Source organism: Microchirus variegatus, assembly GCF_963457635.1.
Source record: "Microchirus variegatus genome assembly, chromosome: 9".
NCBI lineage: Eukaryota > Metazoa > Chordata > Actinopteri > Pleuronectiformes > Soleidae > Microchirus > Microchirus variegatus.
In genome coordinates this window covers 60001-75000 of record NC_139810.1, presented here as the reverse complement: position 1 = coordinate 75000, position 15000 = coordinate 60001, and the positions used below count along the sequence as shown (strand labels likewise).

The 15000-nt window shown below is 42.5% G+C and overlaps 1 protein-coding gene across 1 annotated transcript in view; it reads left to right on the top strand.

Annotated features, from left to right (window-relative positions):
- Positions 1-2400: 2400 nt before the first annotated feature.
- The window catches only part of LOC310931570 (cyclin-dependent kinase 17-like), a 26708-nt gene continuing 14108 nt past the window's right edge, over positions 2401-15000 (top strand). The window contains exons 1-3 of the mRNA XM_083894757.1: positions 2401-2491; positions 5561-5714; positions 9578-9766. Of these exons, the coding sequence (XP_083750883.1) occupies positions 5585-5714; positions 9578-9766 (319 nt within the window). The 5' untranslated portion in view covers positions 2401-2491; positions 5561-5584. The remainder of the gene's footprint in view (positions 2492-5560; positions 5715-9577; positions 9767-15000) is intronic.

Genomic DNA, 15000 nt, shown 5'->3' with positions numbered 1-15000 from the left:
GACCTTTGTGTCACGGTGATAAAACACGAGCCGCTCGTTAATCTACGTTAATCCAGTCTCATTTACAGAAATATGATTTATTTATTTATTTACTTTAAAACCTTTTTTCCTGCCAAATCTGGAGGAAATGTGAACATCTGTGACTCTAATCTGAGGTCACACACACACACACACACACACACACACACACACACACACACAAAATAAATACACAACAACAGGACAAACATTTATCATCTCCTCAGATTTGTGTAAAACAAACTCTGTTCAAAAGTCTCTCATGTGACGTAGATATCAGAGACTCAAGATGCCTTAGATTACATTAGATTACATTGGATTAGATTAGATTAGATTAGATTACATTAGATTACATTACACTAGATTACAGATTAGGTTGTGTGTTTTTAGCTCATACAGCTAAACTTCATCAATAAATCAACTATTTTAATAAGACGTTTGAGAATGTGTGAAAACAAACATTCATAATCTGAGATTTAAATGAAAAACTCATCGTCATCATGGGATTAAAGTCTCTTACCTTCACTCTTTACTCTGGAGGACGAGGTTTAGTCTCTGCTGATGTTCACCACGTCCATGATGGTGAGTCAGTGAGTTACTGGGTTAGTTAGTTAGTTAGTGGTTAGTGAGTCAGTTAGTTAGTTCCATCTGCTCACCTCTAGTTGACCCTGAACAGCAGGAGGCGCAGCAGAGCTGTTCTGGACAAAGCATGACGACAACAACGACGATGACGATGACGATGACGACGACGACAACGACAACGACAACGACGACGACAACAACAACAACAACAACAACAACACAGTGAGGTTAAATTCACTTTTAAACGTCTGCTGTTTAAACCTCTGCTCAGAGAGAGAGAGAGAGAGATTAAAGCTCTCTTCACCTCCTCCTCCATTAGACATCACTCCATCCCATAATATAATAATAATAATAATAATAACATTCACTGGATTTAAATATATTTGCAGTAATATTTTGTTAAAATTCACTTCAAACCAAATTTCATTGGAGATTTAGTGTGTGTGTGTGTGTGTGTGTGTGTGTGTGTGTGTGTGTGTGTGTGTGTGTGTGCGTGTGCGCGTGTGTTTCAGGTGTGTTCCTGATCCACACTCACCATCTGTACTCTGTCTCCCTCTGCAGGCGACTGCTGGTACTGCGGAGTGAGTGAATCCTCCCAAAAAAATATGTGTGTATATATGTACATATATATATATATATTTATAAATATATATATGTACATATGTATAAAACAACAACAATTTTTATTATTGGATGTTGTTTATTTCAATTCCAGCTTCTTCTTCTTTTATTTAAATGGAAATAAATTAATAGTAAAAAATAATTCTTTTTTTTATTGTTTTCCTTCAGAAATTCAGTTTATTTCTTGGTTTGGTTTAAAATAAGAACATGTATGTATGTGTGTATGTGTGTGTATATTATTTTTCTTTATTTTTATTATAATTTACAGAAACACAGATTAGAGATTTTTTCCCCCTGTCATTGAGTTTGAATGAAGCTGCAGTTCTTAAAAGTGACCACAGGGGGGCGATACAACACAACATGTATTCAGCAACACTGTGTTTTATGCTGAGTCATCTGTGATTTTCACACATCATCTTCATCACCTTCATCACCATCATCATCATCATCATCATTTTCATCATCATCATCAGCATCTTCATCATCATCATCTTCATCAACATCATCATCATCATCATTTTCATCATCATCATCAGCATCTTCATCATCATCATCTTCATCAACATCATCATCATTTTCATCACCATCATCATCATCATCATCATCATCATCATCATCATCTTCATCATCATTTTCATCATCATCATTTTCATCATCATCATCTTCATCATCATCATCATCATCATCATCTTCAACATCATCATCATCATCTTCATCACCATCATCATCATCACCATCATCTTCATCACCATCACCATCATCATCATCATCATTTTCATCATCATCATCATCTTCATCACCATCATCATCATCACCATCATCTTCATCACCATCACCATCATCTTCATCATCATCAACATCAACATCAACATCAACATCATCATCATCATCTTCATCTTCATCATCATTTTCTTCATCAACATTTTCATCATTTTCATCATCTTCATCATCATCATCATCATCATCATCATCAGAGTGACACGTCATAGTGGTTCAACTTAACTTAACTTAACTAAGGTCCTCAAACTTAACATAAACCCTATACTAACCCTAAAACCAGGACCACACACACACACACACACACACACACACACACACACACACACACACACACACACACACACACACACAGCGGAGACACCGTGACGCTACGTCATTGACGCACGTGACAGAGAAACAGAGGAAGTTGTCGCAGTCAAACATCAGCGGTAACATCAGCAGCAGAGGAGCGTAGATTATCGTGGATTATCGTGGATGATAATCTCAGCAGGTCAGTTTGTTTGTTTGTTTAATGTCCACTTTGTCAACAACAGCTGACGTCACCGCCGCACTCTTTTAAAAACTCTTTGATTTACGCCGCCTTGTGTCTCGTGCGCAGGTGATTCCGCAACTCACTCTGCGGAATCCCGAGCCTCGCGCAGGTCACTGGATTATATTCGCTCTTATTCCGGGTCCATGTCCTCGTGCACATTAAAGCAAACCGGATCGATCCCGGTTCTGTTCACACTGAGTTCCGTCCTGAACCGTCCCGGGCCGAGCGCGAGGAAAGTTCCCCCGCTGCGGTCACCTCCTCCCCGGGTAGAAGCGTCAGGAAAACACGGGGAGACAAAGTGACCGGAGAGGACAAAAGGCCGTGGAGGAGTCTCACGGTCCCGGGACGTCGGTCCTCCTCTACCGGCTCACAGGCCGCTCCCTGCCCGCAGACGAGCTCACAGGTCCGGGCTGTTGTGAGGAGCTTTGTCCCGCTGGTACTGCTGTTCTCCGGGTTCTCCGTGTTCTCAATGTTCTCCATGTTCTCCATGTTCTCCGTAACCTTGAGTTACTGCTGTTTTTTTACTATATTTATGTCGTCTTATATTATATTTTTATATATTTTTCCGTGTTTATGTGCACGTGTGTTTGCTCAGGACAGGGGTGCTTCAACACAGTTTGGGGGCCTGGAGGATAAACAGACGGGGGCCCAACAACATACATTTATATATTTATACGTTAATATATTTATACATTCATACATTAACATATTTATGAATATAGTTATACGTTTATGTATTTATACATATATTTCTACATTCATATGTTTATATATTTATACGTTTATCCAGTTGTGACTCGACCTGCTGTCGGAGCAAATGTTTTGTTCTAATTTTGTTGTTGTTTAAAGTTGATTGTTGCTCTTCTGCCACCTAAAGGTTCAGGTGTGTAAAGGCAGCAATGTCACTGTTGTTGTTGTTGTTGTGAGGTTTTTGACCTGGAAGAACATAAGATGTCTCTGTGATGGACATGTCTGTCTCTGTGATGGACATGTTTGTCTCTTTGATGGACATGTTTGTCTCTGTGATGGACATGTTTGTGTCTCTGTGATGGACATGTTTGTCTATCTGTCTCTGTGATGGACATGTTTGTGTCTCTGTGATGGACATGTTTGTCTCTGTGATGGACATGTTTGTCTCTTTGATGGACATGTTTGTCTCTGTGATGGACATGTTTGTGTCTCTGTGATGGACATGTTTGTCTCTGTGATGGACATGTTTGTGTCTCTGTGATGGACATGTTTGTGTCTCTGTGATGGACATGTTTGTCTATCTGTCTCTCTGATGGATATGTTTGTCTATCTGTGATGGACATGTTTGTCTATCTGTCTCTGTGATGGACATGTTTGTGTCTCTGTGATGGACATGTTTGTCTATCTGTCTCTGTGATGGACATGTTTGTGTCTCTGTGATGGACATGTTTGTCTATCTGTCTCTGTGATGGACATGTTTGTGTCTCTGTGATGGACATGTTTGTCTATCTGTCTCTGTGATGGACATGTTTGTGTCTCTGTGATGGACATGTTTGTCTATCTGTCTCTGTGATGGACATGTTTGTCTTTCTGTCTCTGTGATGGACATGTTTGTGTCTCTGTGATGGACATGTTTGTGTCCCTGTGATGGACATGTTTGTCTCTGTGATGGACTTGTTTGTGTCTCTGTGATGGACATGTTTGAGAACATGTAAATGAGGGGGGAGGGGCTTCTCCACAGTAAAGTCCATGAGAACATGTAAATGAGGGGGGAGGGGCTTCTCCACATTAAAGTCCATGAGAACATGTAAATGAGGGGGGAGGGGCTTCTCCACATTAAAGTCCATGAGAACATGTAAATGAGGGGGGAGGGGCTTCTCCACAGTAAAGTCCATGAGAACATGTAAATGAGGGGGGAGGGGCTTCTCCACAGGCTTCTCGAACTTTATCTGACTTTAGAATCAAAGTCTCTGTTTGTGACGTAAACTTTGTCAACGTCTGAGCAGAGACGATGAAAAAGTCTTATATTTAAACGTTGTTGTTGTTGTTGTTGTGAATTAAAGCAAAGAATTCTGGGGTAGAATTCCCTCAGAGCGATGACTGTCTCTAATCAGCCTGAAAGAAGAATGAAAGGTCTTTGTTAGAGTTACACAAAGAACACACTGCTGTGTGTGTGTGTGTGTGTGTGTGTGTGTGACATACAGAAATACTCTGCCTTTACCTCCAGGCCAGAAAAGAAAGTGGACACACAACGTTATTTTAACACACACACACACACACACACGTCTCCTCCATGTACATATAAATACAGTGAAGTACTGCAGTGAATTACAGGATAAGTCGTTTGTTCCAAAGTGTATTTGTTAGTAGTACTGACTCTATGGTGTACTAGTACTAACTGTGTACAGCTGATATTCTGTGGTAAATACAACAGAAATAAGAGTTACATAAGTTTCTGTTATAAATATAATATAATAACAAAAGTCTTTATACGACGACTACTTTATCTCAACAACATGGTCAATGTTTCTGAATGAAATTTGTTTCACTCACTCTCCTGCACCAAAGTCCACAGAGAAAACCAGTGATTTTAACATCACAGTACACATGAGTTCACAGGAGCTGTTGATCCTCTGCTGCCTCGTGTGGTCACTCTGTGTCACTGCTGCCTCGTGTGGTCACTCTGTGTCACTGCTGCCTCGTGTGGTCACTCTGCTTCACTGCTGCCTCCTGTGGTCACTCTGTGTCACTGCTGCCTCGTGTGGTCACTCTGCGTCACTGCTGCCTCCTGTGGTCACTCTGTGTCACTGCTGCCTCGTGTGGTCACTCTGTGTCACCGCTGCCTCGTGTGGTCACTCTGCATCACCGCTGCCTCCTGTGGTCACTCTGTGTCACTGCTGCCTCTGTTATCTTAAGATAACTCCAAAAGCTGAACTTTATTGATCATTTATTTTTCTGTGAAGTGTTTGATTTTAAACCCCTGTCCTCTCTGTCCTCTCTGTCCTCTCTGTCCTCTCTGTCCTCTCTGTCCTCCCTGTCCTCCCTGTCCTCCCTCAGCCTGCTGGTGGCGCCGTTGAGACGATGGACAGGATGAAGATAATAAAGCGTCGTCTGTCCATGTCTCTGCGAAGCGCTCGACCTGTGGACGACTCTCTCTCTGAACTGGCCGAACAGATCACGCTGGACGAGTCCACGACCACCAGAGACAACGGTGAGACATGAGGACGCATGAGGACACATGAGAACACATGTGGACACATGAGGACACATGACGCATGAGGACACATGAGGACACATGAGAACACATGAGGACACATGAGGACACATGCGGACACATGAGGACACATGAGGACACATGCGAACACATGCGGACACATGAGGACACATGAGGACACATGAGGACACATGCGAACACATGCGGACACATGCGGACACATGAGGACACATGTGGACACATGAGAACACATGAGGACACATGAGGACACATGAGGACACATGTGGACACATGAGGACACATGAGGACACATGAGGACACATGTGGACACATGAGAACACATGAGAACACATGTGGACACATGAGGACACATGAGGACACATGAGGATACATGAGGACACATGAGAACACATGAGGACACATGAGGACACATGTGGACACATGAGAACACATGAGGACACATGAGGACACATGAGGATACATGAGGACACATGAGAACACATGAGGACACATGAGGACACATGAGGACACATGTGGACACATGAGAACACATGAGGACACATGTGGACACATGAGGACACATGAGGACACATGTGGACACATGAGGACACATGTGGACACATGTGGACACATGAGGACACATGTGGACACAAACATGTCCATGCTTTATTTACACCTTCATTATCACCAGACCATGTGATCACCATATTTAAAGGGGAAATATTCTGCTAAATCATGTTAGTACTTATATTTGGAGTGTGTACTTATATTTGGAGTGTGTACTCTGTGAGTCGTCAAAGTCGTACAAAGATGACTCTCGTGTTCGTGGTCGACCTCTAAGTTTACGAGATAAAAGACGTCGTGTTGACTTTGTGTTATTGTTACGTCAGAGTGAAACATTCCTGCAGTTGTCTCTAAAAACGAGGACAATAGTTATTTAAGTCTGTTATTGTTGTCTTTGATGACCTGGTCCTCAGGATCTTTGACGACCTGGTCCTCAGGATCTTTGACGACCTGGTCCTCAGGATCTTTGGCGACCTGGTCCTCAGGATCTTTGATGACCTGGGGCCTCATTTATAAACGTTGCGTACGCACAAAAGAAGGCGTACGCCACTCTCTACGCAAACCATGGGATTTATAAAAAGAGAACTTGACGGGAAAATGTGTGGTCCTCCACGCCAACTCTGACCCATGCGTACGCACATACCTGGGGTAAAGCGAAACTGCGCCACTGATGGCAGAAGAAAGAAACGGGAGAAATGTGTGAAACTGATCGTGTAAAATAAATTATAAGTTATATTACCTCTCATATATGAACAGTTTATTTGCAAGAAATGGATAAAAACAACTACATTTCTACAACGAACAAACAAACAAACTCCCTGGAGTGCACACGGGAAACATGATTTAGGACAATAGTAAGACAACAGTAGGGCAAATTATGTTTACACTGATATCAGAGTAATTCTCACACGTGTAGCAGATACCTAATCGATGGGTATATAAAGGCAGGTACTCACAATGCGTCATGGCTCACAATGCTTTGGCACTGTTAGAGGATGTGGCAAACAGAAGGATACGGAGGGAGCGGAACTTCCGAGACGAGCTAGATCCACTGACCAACAGTGATGAGTGGCTGATGAGTCGTTTCTGACTCCCACGAGCTTCCTCTTGGATCTGTGCGCAGCATTGGGCTCATCCTTAGAGAGGATCACCCGCAGAAACCACGCCGTGCCAGTCCAGCTCCAAGTGCTCACAACACTCGGGTTTCTGGCGACAGGTGTTGTGCCAATGTAGGTATCAAGGTACCAAGTAAAGTAAAACTAAAAATTGCATTGTTTAATGATTTATTTTATGTATACTTCACATACTACTCTATAACCTCTGGTATTATGAAAAGCTTTCTTCTATTCTAGCCGAAAATATGGGGGATACAAATTATGGCAGACAGGTAAACAGTCTGAAATAATGTGTTCCCCCCCAAACCTGCGCCAGATGTTATAGAGTAGTATGTGAAGTATACATAAAATACATCCTTAAACAATGCAATTGTTTTAATTTACTTGGGTGAAGCAAGCGCACCACTGTTTCTCCGCCTCCGCGGCAACACTTTCTGTCGGGGATACCTACATTGGCGCGACACCTGCATGGGTGTCCCCCTAAACCTCCGTCACCTCTCCACTCAGGAGGGATTCCCCGATGATCCCCACCAGTTTTTCATCCAGCGGAGTGAGCTCCGGTTGGCCTGTTCCTCGCCCGTGGTACAGACGCTCTGTCTGTGTGACTCCAGGCGCTTTTTTGCGTCTACTTTAATGTCTGATCACTTTTTTTTTCACCTCGGTCACACTCCGACCTTCTGATGAAACAGCATTGACATTATCCGCCACATGCTGCCACTCTAGAACACCAAACAATAAAGCCTTCCTCTTCTCCACCTCCCCGACAAGTACTTCCACCTCGTGAAATTACGTTATTTGGCCTTTCTCTCCGATTTCTGCATGATTTCAGTCATGAATCAATATTCATGAGGGGCGTTTCTCTGAATATTTATCGGCAAATATGGGCGTGGTATGACCCGCAAACAGGTGCGCCACATTTAGAGTGGATTGTGATTTATAAAGGGAAATCAGCGTAGGACGTGCGTGCGCACTGTTTTATAAATCAGGATATTTTTGTGCGTAAGCACTTTCTGTGCTTCGTGCGTACGCCGATTTTGACGTCGGTCCTACGCACAGTTTTATAAATGAGGCCCCTGGTCCTCAGGATCTTTGATGACCTGGTCCTCAGGATCTTTGACGACCTTGTCCTCAGGATCTTTGGTGACCTGGTCCTGGTCCTCAGGATCTTTGGTGACCTGGTCCTCAGGATCTTTGGCGACCTGGTCCTCAGGATCTTTGACGACCTGGTCCTCAGGATCTTTGACGACCTGGTCCTCAGGATCTTTGACGACCTGGTCCTCAGGATCTTTGACGACCTGGTCCTCAGGATCTTTGGTGACCTGGTCCTCAGGATCTTTGGTGGTCCTCAGGATCTTTGGCGACCTGGTCCTCAGGATCTTTGGTGGTCCTCAGGATCTTTGACGACCTGGTCCTCAGGATCTTTGGTGACCTGGTCCTCAGGATCTTTGGTGGTCCTCAGGATCTTTGGCGACCTGGTCCTCAGGATCTTTGGTGGTCCTCAGGATCTTTGGCGACCTGGTCCTCAGGATCTTTGGTGGTCCTCAGGATCTTTGGCGACCTGGTCCTCAGGATCTTTGGTGACCTGGTCCTCAGGATCTTTGATGACCTGGTCACATGTTCTCTGTCGTCCTGACTCAGGACATCTTCACTTGCTTTGATAAAGATGAGGACAGCGTTGCTTCAGTGTTTGCGTGACAGCTTTTTTTTAGTCCTGAATGTTTCCCACGTGGTTCTTCAGGGATTAAAGTTTCTCTTTTGTTTGCTCATGAGCTTAACTTTGACCCAGAGAAACTTTCTCTCCTCAAAGCTCTTATTTCTTCTTCTTTCTTTTTCTCTTTCTTCTTGTTGTTTTGTGTGTTTCTGTTTTTCTGATTCAGTCTTGATCATGTCAACACTCTACAACATGTATATATGTGTGTATATATGTGTGTATATATACACATATATACACATATATATATATATATATATATATATATATATATATATATATATATATATATATATATATATATATATATATATATATGTGTATATTATTAAAACAAACACAACTGTGTCTTTCACTGTCTGTTTTCTCTCTCTTGTTTCTGGTGTAAATGTGACCTTGTTTCGTCTCTCTCTCTTTTTTCCATCCTTCCTCTCTTTTAAATTTCTCCTGGTTTTGGTCACATGACTCAGAGCCCACGGCGCTGAGCTCCTCCCACCCTCCTGCCTCCCACAGCGCCCCCTCCTTCCTGCGTCAGTACGCCGGTCATCTGGGTCGTACTGCACTGAGGAGAGAACCAGGAGGAGGAGGAGGAGGAGGAGGAGGAGGAGGTCTGGACCGAGACAGAGCTTTACTAAGTCTGCACAGGACTGGATCTCTGGGTACACACACACACACACACACACACACACACACACACACACACACACACACACACACACACACACACTCCTGGTTGCAACATGAAACCTCGTTTTTCCTCGAAAGTCGATGAATCGTCTTCATCATATTTTTCATCTTATTTGACATTTTACTGATTATTTCTTTATAAATGAGCCAATTGTTGCTAATTATTCATTTGGTCAAAATCACGACAAGAGTTCCTGCATTTTATCATTAGACAGATTCTGAGCACAGTTTTATTTGTTTAAGTTGTTTTATTTCATCAGCTTCAGAACTTATTATTATTTAGACGCTAATTTTCCTGATCGATGAATCTGTCGATCATTTTCTTGATTAATTGAGTTATTTTTGGTCTGAAAAAAAAATTGGACGGTTGTTTCTTAAATGTTTGTTAAAATGAAAAGATTCTAGAAATAGTTGAGCATTCAATGAGTAATTACTGTCCAACACTTCCTCAGGACACCAGTTTGTGTGTGTGTGTGTGTGTGTGTGTGTGTGTGTGTGTGTGTGTGTGTGTGTGTGTGTGTGTGTGTGTGTGTGTGTGTGTGTGTGTGTGTGTGTGTGTGTGTGTGTGTGTGTGTGTGTGTGTGTGTGTGTGTGTGTGTGTGTGTTTGTGTGTGTGATACCTCCAAAAACACACGTATTAAAACAGGTGTTTTTTCATGGTTTCAGGAGCAAAAAACCACAGAGAATCTTCACATTTAAGAAGCTGAAAAACCACTGATTGAATCAGCAGCAGCTGTAGAAAAACACTTATTTCTCCTCAAGCGTAAATGCAGTTTATTATAAGTTTATAATTTATTAAGTACCTCAAAAAATCTGAACTGCTCCTTTATTTGCGATGTCTTTTTCCCTTTCGTTGTCTTGCTAACAACGGTCAGTGAGCGTGACATCTACACGTTTACTTTATCCAAAACCAAGCTAACGCTAATCCAAAACAAAGCTAACACTCTAATGACTCTAATAATCCAATACACACATGCATGTTGACATTAGCGTCATGCTAACATCACCACAGTTTCCCTCTGTCTGTTTGTGTTGCGTTAAGAAACTCTGCGCTCCGGAGTTTGAAATAATCCCATTAATCTCACTAATCCCTTTACCTACAATGGCTAATAATGCTACACACGCAGCAATGCTAACGCAACAGCGTTTTAGTACCAAAGTGAAATAAAACAGAAGCAAACACTTGATTTAGTTTTTGTCCTGAATCGACGATGACTCAGCAAAAAATAACAACAGCAGCAAGAGATTAGCCGCTAAAAGCAAGAGATTAGCCGCTAACATCAGCTCAAAGATGTTTGTAATGTTGTTATTTGACTGTTGTTGATTTCAGTGTGAAGATGACTGTGTGTGTGTGTGTGTGTGTGTGTGTGTGTGTGTGTGTATGTGTGTGTGTTAGGGCGGTGACTCTAAAAACTCACAATAGATTCTACTCTGTTATTAAAGTCATGAGAAGGTGCACTTAGACATGTTAGAGTGTGTGTGTGTGTGTGTGTTGCTGACTCATTGTTAGCTGCTCAGCTCTCAGATCACGTCTCAGTCCTTTAATAGAGCAACATGATGATGTAATCTCTTTGCTGCTGCACTTCACCCTCCTCCTCTTCCTCCTCCACTCCTTTTTTCTCTGTGCTTCATCTGTTCATAACTGGGCCAACACTCACAGAGAGGATGAATGCTGCATCACTTCTTCTACTCTCCTCCTCTCTCCTCTCTCATCTCTCCTCCTCCCTCCCTCCTCTCCTCCTCCCTTCCTCCTCTCCTTTCTCCTCAGTGCTGTTTCTGATCTCATCTCAGATCTTTTTCTCGTCTCTTTCTTCTTTTCACGCCGTGTCTGTTCAAAAGCTAAATTTAACCTGCAGTGGTCCTGTGTCTCTTCCTGTGTCACTTCCTGTCACTTCCTGTATCTCTTCCTGTATCTCTTCCTGTGTCTCTTCCTGTGTCTCTTCCTGTATCTCTTCCTGTGTCACTTCCTGTCACTTCCTGTGTCTCTTCCTGTGTCTCTTCCTGTATCTCTTCCTGTGTCACTTCCTGTCACTTCCTATCTCTTCCTGTGTCTCTTCCTGTGTCACTTCCTGTGTCTCTTCCTGTCTCTTCCTGTGTCACTTCCTGTCTCTTCCTGTATCTCTTCCTGTGTCACTTCCTGTCACTTCCTGTGTCTCTTCCTGTGTCTCTTACTGTATCTCTTCCTGTGTCACTTCCTGTCACTTCCTATCTCTTCCTGTGTCTCTTCCTGTGTCACTTCCTGTGTCTCTTCCTGTATCTCTTCCTGTATCTCTTCCTGTGTCACTTCCTGTCACTTCCTGTGTCTCTTCCTGTGTCTCTTCCGTATCTCTTCCTGTGTCTCTTCCTGTGTCACTTCCTGTGTCTCTTCCTGTGTCACTTCCTGTCTCTTCCTGTGTCTCTTCTTGTCTCTTCCTGTCACTTCCTGTGTCACTTCCTGTGTCTCTTCCTGTGTCTCTTCCTAAATCTATTTTCAGCGTTTTTACATCTGTGTAGAAAAGAAAGAGCGACAGGAAGTGAGAGAGCATGAAGTTGCTAAATCTCTGCTCCCGTTAAAGTAAATAAGAAGATTCCTGAGATGCAGATACAAGGTTTAGATGGAATTAGCGCAGTTTAAATCCTCTGGGATTATACATGTACCTCAGAGTGGAGGCAACTAAAGTAAAGACAAGTCTATATTTTTATTCAATTTGTCATAGTTTTTTTTTTCTTTTAACCACAGAATAATCTCAATTTATCACAATTTGAAATTCAAATAATAATAATAGCAATAATGATAATAATGGTCATAATGGAGGTAACAGCTCTGATGATAACGTGAGGACGTTCTGTCTCTGTGTCAACGATCATCTGCTCATTAAACGCCTGATTATTGACATGCAGGGTGTGTGTGTGTGTGTGTGTGTGTGTGTGTGTGTGTGTGTGTGTGTGTGTGTGTGTGTGTGTGTGTGTGGGTGTGTGTGTGTGTGTGTGTGTGTGACTGCGTGCGAACGAGGCGAATTAAACACAACCTGCTTATTGACATGAAGGGAGAGGTGAGCTGTTATTGTGTGAATCCACACACGCACACGCACACACACACACAGCGTGCAGGTGTGTTAATCCTTGAGATTATCATCAGGAACGTTGACATATCAAATGTTATCACGTTGGCATTTACGATGACTTTGCCACTCAGTCTTTATCTTTATTAAATACTTTTTATTTACATAAAAATGGGCGTGGTCTCTGGGTCAATGCGCCAGTGTCTGACACCTGTAGTACCTCCAGTGGCCAACAGGGGGCAACATTAGTGTTTTGTATGCAAGTCTATTTTTACTTGATTTGTTGACGTCAGGGTTGAACTCACAGATGTCAAAGTCTCCTGTTTTACTTTATTCAAGTTTATTTTTATACTTATAAAAAATACTTTATACTTGTTTAAAAAATCACCTTTTTAAATATGTCGTGGCTTAAATATCGTGATAATATCATGGCTTAAAGGGACACTATTTATGGGTTTATATGACCCAAAATCCACTTTTTTATACATATTATGTGCTCCTGCATTGTCTAGTCGCTGTATAATAGTTTTTGTTTCATTTTCGTAGTGTTTCAAAAAGTCATGTAAAATATTGTTGCATAGCCACTGTTAGCAGAGAGACGCCATGTTTCTACAGGAGCCTGTAAGGACAAACGCGAGAGAACAAATCGAGCGTCTCTTTACTTGTAGCAGAAGCCCCGCCTCCACTGACGGAACAGGAAGTCAGAGGTATAAACAGAGTGGAAACGTCCTGGTCTTCTGGAGAGAGAAGAGGCTGCGAGAGGATCTGTTTACTTTAGAATGAAGGAACACACGTGTTTTACACACTTATACATCTGAATAAATACTAGAACCTCATCTGAATAAATACTAGAACCTCATCTGCTGACACGGAGAAAGACGACGAGGACGACATTTGACCTGCTGAGGATACCTTAGCTCAGGGAAGGGAGGGGGTGAGCAGAGGAGCAGCTCGTTGTTGTAAATTTCAGCCTCTCCTCTAGATGGCACTATAAACTACTTACTTCACCTTTAAATATCGTGATAATATCGTGTCGTAACTTAAATATCGTGATAAAATTGTATCGTGACTTAAGTATCATGATATTATCGTGACTTAAATATCGTGATAATATCGTGACTTAAATATCGTGATAATATCATGACTTAAATATCGTGATAATATCGTGACTTAAATATCGTGATAAAATCGTGTCTTAACTTAAATATCATGATAATATCACGTTGTGGCTTAAATATCGTGATAAAATCGTGACTTAAATATCGTGATAGTATCGTGTCTTAACCCAAATATCATGATAATATCGTAACTTAAATATCGTGATAATATCGTGTCTTAACCCAAAAATCGTTATAAAATCGTATCGTGACTTAAATATCCTGATATTATCGTGTTGTGGCTTAAATATCGTGATAATATCGTGACTTAAATATCGTGATAATATCGTGTCGTGATTTAAGAAGACACAAGGACATGAGGACATGAGGACATGAGGACACGAGGACAGTTGAGAGTGAAGCTGAGCGAGGACGAGGAGACGGAGAGAGAGAGAGAGAGAGAGAGAGAGAGAGAGAGAGAGAGAGAGAGAGAAAGAAGCCTGAGGGGGAGGAGACTCAGAGAGGAGGAAGAGGAGTGATATGAGAGAGAGAGAGAGAGAGAGAGAGAGAGAGAGAGAGAGAGAGAGCTGTGCGACAGTCTGAGGACGGAGAGAACGATGAAGAACGGACAGATCTGAAAGAAGAAGAGGATGATGATGATGATGTAACAAGGAAGGAGGAAGAGGAGGAAGAGGAGGAGCAAGAAGAGGTCGCAGAGGAGGAGGAAGAAGAGGAGGAGTGTTTTATGACTTACAGGAACAAGGTGTGTGTGTGTGTGAGAGAGAGAGAGAGAGAGAGAGAGAGAGAGAGAGAGAGAGAGAGAGAGAGAGAGAGAGAGAGAGAGAGAGAGAGAGAGAGAGAGAGAGAGAGAGAGAGAGAGAGAGAGAGAGAGCACCTGTTATTACGAGGTGACCGGTGTAACTGTGTGTGTGCGTGTGCGCGCAGCGTTTACCTGCTCAGTGTTTGACCTTCTGCTGAGTCAGCAGACGACTGTGACTGCACACACACACACACAGATTGTCCTCCACCCTGAAGTCAACCTCCTCCTTCTTCTTCTTCTTCTTCTTC